Here is a 13,271-nt window from a genome sequence, read left to right as displayed (position 1 = left end):
CCATACAACCCTGGCAATTTCACCGAACTGATTTTATTTCACCATATGAATGACAAATACCAAGTAAAGTGAATGGCACAAAAGCATTTCACAGAGTACATTAACAATATACCACACAGGAGGGGACAAAGAAAATGTATTATTTTTATGTCAACTCAAGACAATTACAGGTGTTGCTTGTTTCATAAAGTCCTGTTTTAAAGAGCTTGTTGGTGAACCATTTCCATCATATCTTAAAAAAAAGGCATGACAACCACCCCAGTCAGGTTGTTGAATCTAATTGAGACAGTTTACACCTATTTCCATTCAACACCAGTAATTTCTACCTTCATGCTTGTTTATCACAAAAGATTAGTGATTCCTGTCTCTTTCCACTGAAGGTTTGCATTTACACTTCAGACCCCAAAAAAATAGAGGGGGGGGGGGTGTAATTTGGGGGATAGGGATCAAATTGGTACAGTTTTGTATAGAGAATCAAGAAGAAATAAAAAATACAGGAACTCCAGTGCAAAGGTTCAAAAGTAAAGAAACAAGCAAACAAAAACCAGATAGTGGGAAAGCTTAATACCTTTACACTGAAATAAAAACTGACGATTGTAAATCTTCACACCGTTCTGTGTGTGTCCATCCGTGTGTGCAAGTACATGTGTTCTGCTATACATTTTATGTCATGGCATCAACATGTTTGTGTGTTTATTTCAGATCCATTCATGCGCATGTTATCTAGATAAGCTAATAACAAACCCTTTGTTGATCCACATACTACCACCCCAAGGAGTAATTAAAAAACACTAAATTGTAATATTAATATTGAATAAAGAAAAACAATGCAATCAGCAAGAGGGCATTCTAAAAATGTAATAGCCACCCCCTTTGCAAATCCCCACCCAAAGCCAAAAGAAAGGCTACACCCTCCCCAAAAGACTAATATGAATTAAATTAGGAGGTATGATGCATTTTTCCCAACCCCCTTACTGACAGTGGCCTGACAAATTAGAAATGTTTGTTGAGGGATCTTGTGAGTGAATCTACACATGCGTGAGCCTAGTTCAGGAATAACATGAAAATACTCCCCTCTGTGTGAGAGGGAATTCATGTTCTTCCTGCAAAGTTAAAGATCTCACAGGTACACTCGCATGTTACCCTAAAGCAGTCTGTAAAGCCGGCCTACCTAATCCAAAGCACCACTTCCCAGATCCCCCGCCCCTCCCTCCCTGCTTCCTTCCTTCACTGCACGGCCTGCTCATTGGCTGTGCTGCCAGAGTCCTGGGGCTTCATGACGTCAGGAAGCTCTGGGGGGCTGGAGAAGGGCTCAACCCTCAGCTGCTCAAATGCATCATCTGAAAGAGAGGGAGAGATTTGTTTGATAAGGAGAGAGTGAAGAGTATCAAAGGGAAACAGAGGAAGCAAGAGGCATTATTAGAGGGATAAACTTAGGGGTGCAAGGAAGTTGCAATTTGTTTCTGTTAAACTATCATACACCAAACTATTTCACAGCCATATCTTGCAGCTCAACATCAGAATAAAACAGAGTGAATGTTTTGAAACATGGGTCAGATACATTTTTCTGTTACGTAGTATACTCACCACCGAGACGGAAAGCTAATCCAACAGTCCCTGGGGCCTGAGGTCTGGCTGTCTGATTTGTGAAGCCACAGTCTCCAAGAGTCTTACTATCCTCCAGCAACATGTCATCCTGATACAAGAGAGATGTCAGAGCAGACTTGGGGAGTTCCTACATCAGAAGAAAATTATTTTATATATACAAATAGAATAAATTACTTTCATTGGCCTGGCCATATCTTACTCCCCCACTTTGTAGTTGTCCTCCACAAGGGGTATGCACTGTATATACCTTGTACAGCCTCTGTTCCTCCGGTGCCCTCTTTAGGATACCCTCCACTATGCGCTTCAGCTCGTAGACCGTAGTTGACTCTTTGGCATCAGTGAAGATGGTCGTCTTGTGACGCCGGATCATCAGAAACACATCCTAAGACAACAGCAAGTTAGGGAGATAAGACATAATAAAATAATAGTTTCCCAAACTTTTAGTACCAGGGACCACTACGCCGGTGCTCTCTGTTTGCTAGATAACTAACAGACCAGTGAACAATAAGAAACACTGGAATAGGACTGTGAAACGTGCTGCAGCCCTTGACATTTCATTCATTGTCTAGTAGTCAATGGCCTATGATTTGTATATGCGGAAGCCTTTCTTGAACCAATGCACCCGTTTGATGTTAACATCTCAGTAAAGGGGAAAACTGAGCAAACAGCAGCCAAATCTGCCACCATAGGCTTCTGCCAGGTGACAGCCCCACATGTTCATCATTAGAAGTGCTAGAGAGCCATCTTTTCTAATCTTTCTAAAGGCCTCAAGCCTGGGCCGGACCCAATAATGTCGACAACATGTAGGGCTGGAGGATAGTGGGTAAAGTACAGTTAAATTATGGGTTTCAATATTTGGGAGAAACAGGGTTTCATCATTTAAGGTTGGGGGATCATGCAAAGTAAATTGGTTAAGACCGCACCACCAACTGTAAATCCCAGTTCCACCCATGTTTGAAAAGACTAAGTTTAACTTGAAGAGGAAAATACTACATTTCGGTTGACTGACAAAATCACGGTTGACTATGAGCACATTTTACCTAAACTTGCCACCAGTTACTTAATAGCTAGTTGATTAACATTGACTGGTTAACATTGTCTTCCAAAGCTAGTAGCTAGCTAACTGTTAGCTAGCTACATAACGATACTTGATATAAAATGTCCAAATGACTTTAGTTACCAAGCTGGGAACTGTATAACGTTAGCTTGGTAACTAATTAAATAGCAAATGGAATGTTTGTGTAGCTAACTAATCAGCAAAAAAAGCTAGGTAATATTGCATGACTTGTTCAGTTAGCTAACAGTAGTAGATGCCAGCCAACGTTAGCTAGCTAGCCCATTCACTCAATGCTTCACTGACGTGTGGTCATGTACGCTTGACACCAAACGAATAGCAAGCTATCTGGGCAGTAGCTACCTAGCTAGCTAACGTAACCTAGTTTCTATGGACATGGAAAGTATGTTCGAGTGTCACCAAGGCTAGATAACTAGCTAAATGAGACAGATCTAAGTTAGCTAGTTTTCTTTCTTTTTAACAAGTCAGACAGTGAACGTTTAGCTAGAATTAGCTCGTCAAGTTAGACTAAAACAAAACGCTGATTGCAGTTAAACAGCTACTGTTGACTTGCTAGTTACCGTTAGCTTAATATGCTGCGAAACAAAAGGAGTCCATATCAAGCGTTTCCCACCATATGTCTTAATGGAGGGAATTAACGGTTTCTACATGTCAAGATTTACTTTACCATAGTAGCAAAACGCCATAAGAATGTCAAGTCACAGTTTTAAAATAGATTATGTATCTCTTCCTCACTCACCATTTCTCTCGGTCGGTCGGTTGCGCCTCCGCTATCCCACGCTGCACTGCGAGAATCACAAAACGTTCTCATCCAACAGTGGTGTATGACACCAGAGATACTTTTGATGAGCTAGGAAACTCCATTGAAATCGTATTAACGACCATTGTGTACGTTGCCCATGCTACGTCAATGGACCGCGCAGTGCCTTCTGGGCGATTCTTGGACAAGGAGAGCTCTCCTTCAATGAGTGAATGGGAGTCAATTGGCTGCTTACTAGAAACTCAACATTAGCATGCATTTTGTCAACAAGAAGTACAACATTACAAATATTTTCTGATATGTGCGATAATTAACTTGCTATCTGTAATGTATACCTTTGGAATCGTGACATCGCGTTCTTTGGAGAAAAAAATGCACGTTTCTCTATTCATACCCTGACTTTGGGAAGGGATTTCGTGACGAAGCAAGACAACGTCAACGCGATTGGTCAAGTCTGCTGGGTGGATCGTTATATGTGCCTCATTCATTGCCCAATAGGATTTCTATCTCCTTTCTCTAATATCTCTGATCATACCCATACCCCAGCGGAGGGTTTTCAGAGAACGAGTAATGGCGTATTTTTGTAGGCATTAACTCACTCCACAGGCAGAAGGGGTAACCATCTTTGCGAACTCCGCCATGGTTCGTTAGCCAAAGCCTATGGGGAAATTAATGGCGGTTTTGAATAAACGCCGATAAGGTCTGTGGTAAACACAGGTTTAGGAAATCTAACTTTTTGTTCTATGAGATAATCATCAGTTTACGTCACTTTCTGTGAATTTATGAAAAATAAAGCACAACGCTTCATAATTCATAAAAGGTCATGTTAACTGACTGATATCACATATTACAAAATATATAAGACCTCCTCAGACCTTATTTTAGGCATTTATTCCAAACCCCTATTATTTCCCCAACCAGAGGTAACTCATTACCGGGTTTTAGAACTACAAGTTGTCGAGATGTTTACCATTTAAGAACCAAAACAAGAGTTTATTGGTCATATTCAGTTAAATTCTATTGGGAAATGGAGGTTAATTCTGTTTCGTTTAAAAAACGTTTTGCAACAGAATCTGAGGACTGAATTACACCCCATCTACACGAAAGCGATACTTGTGCTGTGAAGTGAAAACTCAAGCTTTGTTTTGAGAATATTTCATAATTGTACATTTTGTTAAACTCCAACACCGGCATGCTCTACAATGAAGAGACCCATAATAAATGCATGCTTCATAATGTAATTATCTTTGTATAAACAAATGCATTTTTTGATCGTTCAGTCTCTTATTCAAGGCATAAAAAAACATTCCTTCAATAATCCTGCGTCCATAACCAAATGGGGAAGATAGTATTTACCCGGTGTGAAGTCGTAAATACCAGTTAAATACAGTCACAAGCTTTGAACTCGCCGATTGGCTAATGGCCAACAAACTGTCAACCATAAACAAAGTACAGCTATCATGATTGTAAACAAATAAGTGTTCAAAAACAATAACAAGATTGCTTTTTATAAATGTTTTGTTGCATTTAACTGCCGAAAATGCTGTTATGGAGGTAATTTCCTTAATATGTGACGTCAGAGGTCAGCATGTGGGAGAAGTCAGAGCTCAGGGATGATAGATACATTTCCTACTACTAATTACCAGCATTCAAGTGGATTTTTCCAAAATCAGGTAAATTGAAAATATCTACACTGTAGATTCTACAGTATATGCTACAATAATGTAAGGTGAAAATGTCTATACTACAATAATGTACTACAATAACGCATGTTTGGATTCATTTACTGGGAAACAAAAAAAAGTTTACAGTGTAATATAAAGCAATTGCTTTTAGGATAAGCTTATCACTACTCCATCATCTATGTTGCTATGCATGATGTTTTGACTGATTTTGAATTGATCCAGTTGGTTCATAAACTCCTACTATCATCTTCCTGTGTAACAATCATGACCCAGTACACCAGCCAAACACAACCATAAAACACAAGTGTTTCTAATCAAAATGATAAAATAAAAACTACACCCCCGATAGAGCGCTCATCCAATCAATTATTCAGTTTTCCATGGCATGATGTTCTTCAGAGGATCGCTCACTGTTGGTGTTACGGTTTTTGTTGGGGTTACCGTCCGTGTTACCGTCCGTGTTACCGTCCGTGTTACCGTCGGGGTTACCGTCGGGGTTACCGTCGGGGTTACCGTCCGTGCTACCGTCGGGGTTACCGTCCGTGTTACCGTCCGTGTTACCGTCGGGGTGACCATATGTGTTACCGTCAGTGTTGTTGTTACTCTCGGTGTTGCTCCTTAAAAAGGAGACCCTCGTAACAGTGTTCTTTCCAGCTGTTTCCTTTCCAGATTCAATGCCAACCATGTCTGTAATTACAGATAAACACAATATGATCAACAAATTACAATTATGTTATTAACATAACATAAGACAATTACAATTTAGAACAGTTAACACACTAAATACTCACTTGAACAATAGATATGTTGACAAAGTTATTCTCAAACCTCTTTAGGAAAGTGAACTAACAGCTGGTGCGCAATCTCTAATATTAAGTAAGTCTCGAGGTTCTGCTAGCCTGAGTTATGCCTCACGATAAGCTGTAGACCATACTATTTACCAAGAGTGTTTACCTGTATAATACATATTGTATTACTTAAACTACCTTGTACCCCTGCACATTGATTCAGTACTTGTACTCCTTATAAACAGCATCGTTATTGTTTTTAATCACATTACAATTTCCTTTTTTACTTAGTTAGCGTTGGCTCACAAAACTGCCTCTAACTTCCTTCATACTGGACACAAAGACATAAAAATGATATCCAGAAGTTCATCTGACGCAGGAGAAGTTCGCAAAACCCTGAAGTATCCCTTTAACCATCACCACAGTGTGTGATATGTCGTATTGTACAGGGATTGCACTCACCTTGCGGATCAGTGTCATGCCCACCCTCTCGATTTGACTGAATTGCAAAGGAACTCTCTCTGAGCTCTGCAGGACTGAACTGTAGAAAATATAAAAAGGACAGGCAGAAACACACCCATTCCATTGAAATGCAATCCATTATGATAAGAGATTAGCTATAACTACAGAGTAAACTTACAGACAGATCCCTGGGGGTGGTGACCGGCTGTGGTCCTTTGCAGCACAGCAGAGAGAAAGGTCTCTGCTTGGTCTTGGGGTGCTCCTTGAAACACAGGCTGAACACCTTTGCAGGGAGGCAGACATCCCAGTTGTCTGGATGGTCCTTCACAAGATCAGACACCATCCTGTTGGTGTGAAGGCCACCATGGTCAAATATGAAATTAAACTCCATATTTAAAAATATATATATAATTTCACCTTTTTTAACTAGTTAAGTCATAGAAAGGAATGAGTCTAAAACACAAACCTGCTGATCAGGGTCTGTGTGGCCAGATCCAGTGATCCAACTTGCCGATGACGGTATAAGAGAGAGAACCCCCTCAGCTTCAGATGACTGTTTAAGGCAAGGTTGATCTAAAACATGAATAAATGGAAACACACCTCATACGATTGTCTAATGAACCACTCTGGACCTATTAAACGCTAGTGCATATATAAACCAACCTCAAGATTGTTGCAAGGTATGTGTAACAGTAAGTATGTGACAAAATATATTTTGCCTCACCTTACTGGTAAACTTCCTCTTTAGTCGAACAAGGATTCCAAAAGGGAAGCCAAAGTGAGAGATGACTTCAGCTACATGCTGTGCTACCTCAGTAGAGCTACAACCTCTCAGGGGGAAGGCCTCCACCCATTTGGAGTAGAAGTCTGTCAAGGTCAGAACGTACTGGTGTCCGTTCGGTGTTAGGGGCAGTGGCCCTCTAATGTCCATACCCAGCCACTCCCATGCCTCTGTGATCTGGGTAAGAATGGGAGACAATGTATAATACTGTTTTAATGACACTTATTGGTTTTCGATCCAGAGTGAGACGTATTAGAAAAAAACAGACCAATGAATCAATGATCAACTTGGAGGCTCTATCCCTAACCCTGTATTAGAGACTGAATGTTTACACATCCTTCATTACCTCTATTATGTGCTTGAGGGGTGGAAGTTGGAACTCCATGTTCTCACATGCCACCTGAAAATAAAGTGCATTGCTTATCAAATTCTTAGCATAAGCTATTGGTATATAGCATAAGCTACAGGTTATTCCAGTGAGCAAACAACTTACCTTAGGGGCAACATCATCTTTGAATCCCCAGCGAATACTCTGCAAAGATCAATATGAGGAAAATGTTATTAAATGTCTACATAATGCAAAAACCCAGTACATAATCCCTGTATATATGGCAAAGCAACAGTCCAATTAGAGTCCCTAGAGCCACTCACGTGTGGTAGACAGTAATCACTGTGGAAGAAACCTGGGAGGGATTCAGCCATTTGGATTTCTTCATCTACATGGATATACCAACTTGAAGAGGTAACTTTTTCTGGAGCTCTGATCCGTCAAAATAGAAGTTGACAATTGAAAAAGCAAGAACTAGAACACAGGTAGAAACCATACTGCTCTACAGTGACGTTGTGCATTCCAAAAAGAGCTAATTTAACTTTCACTTAAATTCACGAGGTTATTTACTTAGTATTGTCTTTAGCCAGCTTGCTTGTCTCTGATGTGATGGTGGGGCTTGGTGCTGTGACCGGTTCAGCCACTGTAACAGCAGGGGCAGCAGCATACTTCTCTGGCAACCCATCACTCTGCATGCCAAAAACAAAGATAATGACCACTATTATTGCGTGGACGCATGTACTTTAAACATACCCTGTGTAAGCTATGCATTTACATATCAATGCTTCACTTACCAAGTGAAAACTTAGCTGAGTTACATCAAATGCAATACCAAGATGGATACTAATGTGCAATGTGTGATGCCAAATACAGCCAAGGAGTTATTAGCCTCTTCCAGTGCCTTACCCTGGCTCTTCTACTCTGTGGGTGGATGGATGCCTATAGAAGGAACACATTTAATTTAAATCACACGTTAAAATATTGTACATCTAGTTATCATAAACAGTATTATTTGTGTAGTGAGTTCTGACTTTGGGATGTATCTCGCTAGATACATTTTTGGTTGCAGCGTACCTTTTTCTTTTGAAAGTTCTCTGGGAAGTTAAAAATGGTCGGGACTGCGTCTGGCGTGAGACGTTGACGTTTGTCCATCCGGCAAATGTACTTGTCTTCAAAGTGAATGGAGCACACACGGTGGTGGTGTTGCGGATTCCAGTCTTTCCACTTCATATTAATAATCCATCGCTTGCGTCTTTCAGGGTCATTTTTGGGGAAACTGTTACCAGAAACATTAATACACCAGCAAATTGGTATCACAAAAGTATCAAATGATGAACAGTAAATCCATAAATGATTTATGTATATTTATAAGAGAACAGTATCGCAACAGAATATATAATCTAGCTAATTAAGCTTTTTTGTCATAGGGTTTCTCCTGCACACTAACGTTATTTGTACTAGCCATCTATAACTTTTACTTTAGCTAACAATAGCTAGCCACCGTACCCCGTAATAGGCATCACAGTTATGACCAAATAATTGTTACTGTTCTAATTACGTTGATAACCAGTTTATTATATCAATAAGGCACCTCTGGGGTATGTGGTATATTGCCAAAATACCACGGCTAATAGCGTTAACGTGTGTCTCGAGTAAGACGGTAAAACGTACCTAAAAAATCCTACATCAGCTTTGGGACCACGATTTTTGCAGTTGTATGCTGAACACAGTGTTGGCATTTTTGTCTCTGTGTGAAATGAACAAATATAAAATACGAGACACAACTAGCTAGCTAAACGTTCTCAGAGGTGATGATGATGCTGCCGGATGTTAATGTTTTTTACACGGTGGGGGGGGTTGTTGCTCTTCTTCGTGTAGTTTTCTGGCAGACTACACGCTTTGTTGCGTATTGCTGCCTTTCACAGGTCGGAGTGTGAATTGCAAATGTTCTTCACAGAATGGGCAAATATAAAATGCACCATCTACGTCTACATAAACGCCACTATTCACGGTTGCCAGGTTTAGCTGACATTTCTAGACCAATGACTATTCAAAACCCGCACACAAGGCCTATGAACTAGCCCAACATGTTTTTTCAGCAGCAAGGGGGGTTGCCACATTTAGCCCCCAAAAAATTTTGCGTCACATTATCGCGCAATTAAGAAGGAATATCAACGTATTTGTAACGACGTAAGAAGAACAATTCGGGTTGCCATCAAAATTCTTGATTGCTAAAGTAACTAATAAAGGAATGTAAATATATCTCAGGAGAAAGTATAATTCGCCCTCATTAAAATCGACAGATATTTTTCCATCAATGGATGACGATTTAACTCATTTGACTGCTATGATTAAGCAATACGGCCATGGGAGGTGAGGTAGGCTATATGGCGAATATACCATGGCTAAATGCTGTTCTTTGTCACTCACACCGTGGAGTGCCTGGATACAGCAATTAGCCGTGGTATATCGGCAATATACCACAACCCCCAGAGGTGCCTTATTGATATTATAAACTGGTTACCAACGCAATTAGAACAGTAACAATTATTTTGTCATACCTGTGGTATATGGTCTGATATGCCACACGTTCAGCCAATCAGCATTCAGGGCTTGAACAACCCATGTGCATAACTAAAGATAAATCCAAAAGGAGAGTTTGAGGGATGAAAGTTGGACAGAGGATCTCGAAATCTGCTTGAAACACTTGGATGAATTAATAATTGTAATCTTAGGCAATTTTCTGGCAATTGTGACATTATGTGCCAGATAAAAAACGTTATAAATGGTCTATTTGGGAGATTGACTAGTCATTTCAATAGGCATAGGCTAGACCTATTAACTAAAATAAGGGTTTATGATTGTAATTAAACTTTGTCATAGTTTGGTTAGCTAGATGCAGATAGACTACAGCCCCTGATATGCCTACATCTAATTTCAGATCGCCTACAGTAACCTAGGCAAGATGTAAAATGAACGATTTAGCAGCTTGCTTAGTTCAAATTGTCAGAATAATTTATTCAACATGCATAGGTCATTTTGCAGGGCTCTGGCAGTGCTCCTCGTTGCACAAAGGCGGAGGTAGCGGTCCTGCTGCTGGGTTGTTGCCCTCCTACGGCCTTCTCCACGTCTCCTGATGTACTGGCCTGTCTCCTGGTAGCGCCTCCATGCTCTGGACACTACACTGACAGACACAGCAAACCTTCTTGCCACAGCTCGCATTGATGTGCCATCCTCGATGAGCTGCACTACCTGAGCCACTTGTGTGGGTTGTAGACTCCGTCTCATGCTACCACTAGAGTGAAAGCACCGCCAGCATTCAAAAGTGACCAAAATATCAGCCAGGAAGCATAGGAACTGAGAAGTGGTCTGTGGTCACCACCTGCAGAATCACTCCTTTATTGGGGGTGTCTTGCTAATTGCCTATAATTTCCACCTTTTGTCTATTCCATTTGCACAACAGCATGTGAAATTTATTGTCAATCAGTGTTGCTTCCTAAGTGGACAGTTTGATTTCACAGAAGTGTGATTGACTTGGAGTTACATTGTGTTGTTTAAGTGTTCCCTTTATTTTTTTGAGCAGTGTACATTTTTTATATCTGTAACCTAATCTGACAGACTATTACCCTCAATCTAATGCATTCTAATAACAGCTGATCGGCAATTGCGATAGAACTGCGACGATGACACACAATTGATAACTTCCAATTTCATTAACCAAACATGGACATTAATAATACAAGGCTACAACAACAATACACTGAAGTTATAGGCTATTTATTAAATCAGTTTGCCAGCTCCAGGTAGACTACACAAGTGGCACAAATTGATTTGCAATGACTCCAGTGATATCATTTCAACATATTTATTGTATCAAATGGTAGGCTACAGTAGCCTACATAGGCATAGAAATGAATAGGCTACTTGATTTATTTGACTAGGCAAGTCAGTTAGGAACAAATTCCGATTTACAATGACGGCCTACCAGGGAACTGCATTGTTCAGGGGCAGAACGATAGATTTTTACCTTGTCAGCTCTAGGATTCGATCCAGCAACCTTTCAGTTACTGGCTCAATGCTCTAACCACATTTAATGTCAGTTTTATTGTGGACATTTCCCCCATAACAGAAGCATGTGAGGGAGTTCCATAACTTCCATTTCAAATTTCTACTGCGCATAAAAACTTATTTAACTAAATGTTTTTTTGGAGGGGGAAGATCTTTAATATTGCAGATTTATAAAAACCACAATCTATGTAATTGTCTGGCCCATTTCGAATCCCCCATATATAAATGTTTTGTAAATATACATCACTTTATGTACGTATAAAAAAAATTGTATATAATATTTTCCCCTAACCCTACCACCTAATTGGTGTAAACTAATGGACAACAATACTTATGCTTCTACATCCTATATACATTTTACAGACAGTATATTTTACATTAGTTCACTGGTTAGTTTTTCATCAATTGTTAGTTAACAATGTAATTGTACACAAACACTGTATAACTTTAAAACATGGTTAAAATTATCAGTTTGATCTCATGAATTTGAGTGGTTCAATTTCTCCAGCCCCATCCCTCAACTCTTTTGCCAAAACAAGTGGCGGGGCAGCCAAACGGTTGTTGTTTTTCGAATTGCTCCTTTAAAAAGCTAGAATCCTTAAATTAGTGAAACTACCACGTCCATTTGACATATTACAACATATAAAAAGTTTATGCTAACAAACTGTTTTCCCCCTCGGAAATCATTGTACGCACAATAGAACAGCAGAATATGTACTGCAATTTATTTTACCACGCTGCCGGACGTTCCTCTCCTCCGTTTCATGAACGAAACGAAAACAATATTAAAGACGCTGGGGCGAACAGTGGTGCTGTTTCCCCAACTGCGGATTCGATAATTAAACCGAATCAAACCAAAGTAACCCTTCTCCCACTAACAACAAGCCTATCATAACAATTCATCATGGGAGCTAGCCAGACCCTCTGCCCAACCCTGACCGAGTAACCTCCTCAACCTGGTTTTCACTCACAGTTTCACAAATGGGGAACACAGCCTCATGTGTCACAATTGTTACACTACACCTGATCTTCCTGAACCGCAAAGGTACTAGTTATTATACTGTATAACAGGCTAGCCCCAACGTGCCGATGTTATCCCTTGCTTGGACAGCATTGTCCCGCATTTTCCCATTGACGAAAAACTACAGAGTGTTCAGAAAGTATTCACAACCCTGGACTTTTTCCACATTTTGTGTTACAGCCTGAATTTACAATTGATTAAATTGAGATGTTACTGGCCTACACACACACACACACACACACACACACACACACACACACACACACACACACACACACACACACACACACACACACACACACACATACAATACCCCATAATGTCAAAGTGAAATTATGCTTTTAGAAATGTTTACAAACGGCCTCCCGGGTGGGGCAGTGGTCTAGGGCACTCCATCGCAGTGCTAACTGCGCCACCAGAGTCTCTGGGTTCGCCCCCAGGCTCTGTCGCAGCCGGCCGCGACCGGGAGGTCCGTGGGGCGACGCACAATTGGGCTAGCGTCGTCCGGGTTAGGGAGGGTTTGGCCGGTAGGGATTTCCTTGTCTCATCGCGCTCCAGCGACTCCTGTGGCGGGCTGGGCGCAGTGCGCGCTAACCAAGGGGGCCAGGTGCACGGTGTTTCCTCCGACACATTGGTGCGGCTGGCTTCCGGGTTGGAGGCGTGCTGTGTTAAAGAAGCAGTGCGGCTTGGTTGGG

At 40.8% G+C, this 13,271-nt stretch overlaps 2 protein-coding genes across 3 annotated transcripts; both read right to left on the bottom strand.

The window, feature by feature from the left end:
• Positions 1-130: 130 nt before the first annotated feature.
• Positions 131-3,529, bottom strand: LOC129833431 (elongin-B-like). Of its 2 annotated transcripts, none has more exons than XM_055898029.1 (4): positions 3,423-3,529; positions 1,856-1,990; positions 1,588-1,735; positions 131-1,340 (listed from the first exon to the last, which is right to left on the bottom strand). In XM_055898029.1, exons 1-4 carry the CDS (start codon positions 3,492-3,494, stop codon positions 1,228-1,230), a joined length of 468 nt encoding a protein of 155 aa, XP_055754004.1. In that variant the 5' UTR covers positions 3,495-3,529; the 3' UTR covers positions 131-1,227. The 2 variants fall into 2 exon arrangements, with proteins under 2 accessions (XP_055754004.1, XP_055754005.1); XM_055898030.1 differs by having other exon boundaries at positions 1,588-1,696.
• A 1,682-nt stretch (positions 3,530-5,211) lies between these two features.
• Positions 5,212-9,343, bottom strand: LOC129833428 (uncharacterized). The gene is made up of 12 exons (XM_055898025.1): positions 9,159-9,343; positions 8,562-8,763; positions 8,394-8,426; positions 8,058-8,176; positions 7,811-7,919; positions 7,653-7,691; positions 7,506-7,559; positions 7,103-7,336; positions 6,845-6,951; positions 6,557-6,722; positions 6,379-6,457; positions 5,212-5,815 (listed from the first exon to the last, which is right to left on the bottom strand). Exons 1-12 carry the CDS (start codon positions 9,224-9,226, stop codon positions 5,499-5,501), a joined length of 1,527 nt encoding a protein of 508 aa, XP_055754000.1. The 5' UTR covers positions 9,227-9,343; the 3' UTR covers positions 5,212-5,498.
• Positions 9,344-13,271: the final 3,928 nt, after the last annotated feature.

Source organism: Salvelinus fontinalis, chromosome 34, assembly GCF_029448725.1.
Source record: "Salvelinus fontinalis isolate EN_2023a chromosome 34, ASM2944872v1, whole genome shotgun sequence".
Taxonomy (NCBI): domain Eukaryota; kingdom Metazoa; phylum Chordata; class Actinopteri; order Salmoniformes; family Salmonidae; genus Salvelinus; species Salvelinus fontinalis.
Note: the sequence above shows the minus strand (reverse complement) of the source record. Positions and strands in the feature narration are given on the sequence as shown.

Bases quoted from the DNA above. Each gene is read 5' to 3' on its own strand.
- LOC129833431 (XM_055898029.1), bottom strand. From the start codon at position 3,494: ATGAGAACGTTTTGTGATTCTCGCAGTGCAGCGTGGGATAGCGGAGGC. The intron at 1,991-3,422 runs GTGAGTGAGGAA...CTGTTGTCTTAG, and splicing joins CCGACCGACCGAGAGAAATG to GATGTGTTTCTGATGATCCG. The intron at 1,736-1,855 runs GTATATACAGTG...CTTCTGATGTAG, and splicing joins AGGAACAGAGGCTGTACAAG to GAACTCCCCAAGTCTGCTCT.
- LOC129833428 (XM_055898025.1), bottom strand. From the start codon at position 9,226: ATGCCAACACTGTGTTCAGCATACAACTGCAAAAATCGTGGTCCCAAA. The intron at 7,692-7,810 runs GTGAGTGGCTCT...TGATCTTTGCAG, and splicing joins GTGATTACTGTCTACCACAC to AGTATTCGCTGGGGATTCAA. The intron at 6,723-6,844 runs GTTTGTGTTTTA...TCACACCAACAG, and splicing joins ACACAGACCCTGATCAGCAG to GATGGTGTCTGATCTTGTGA.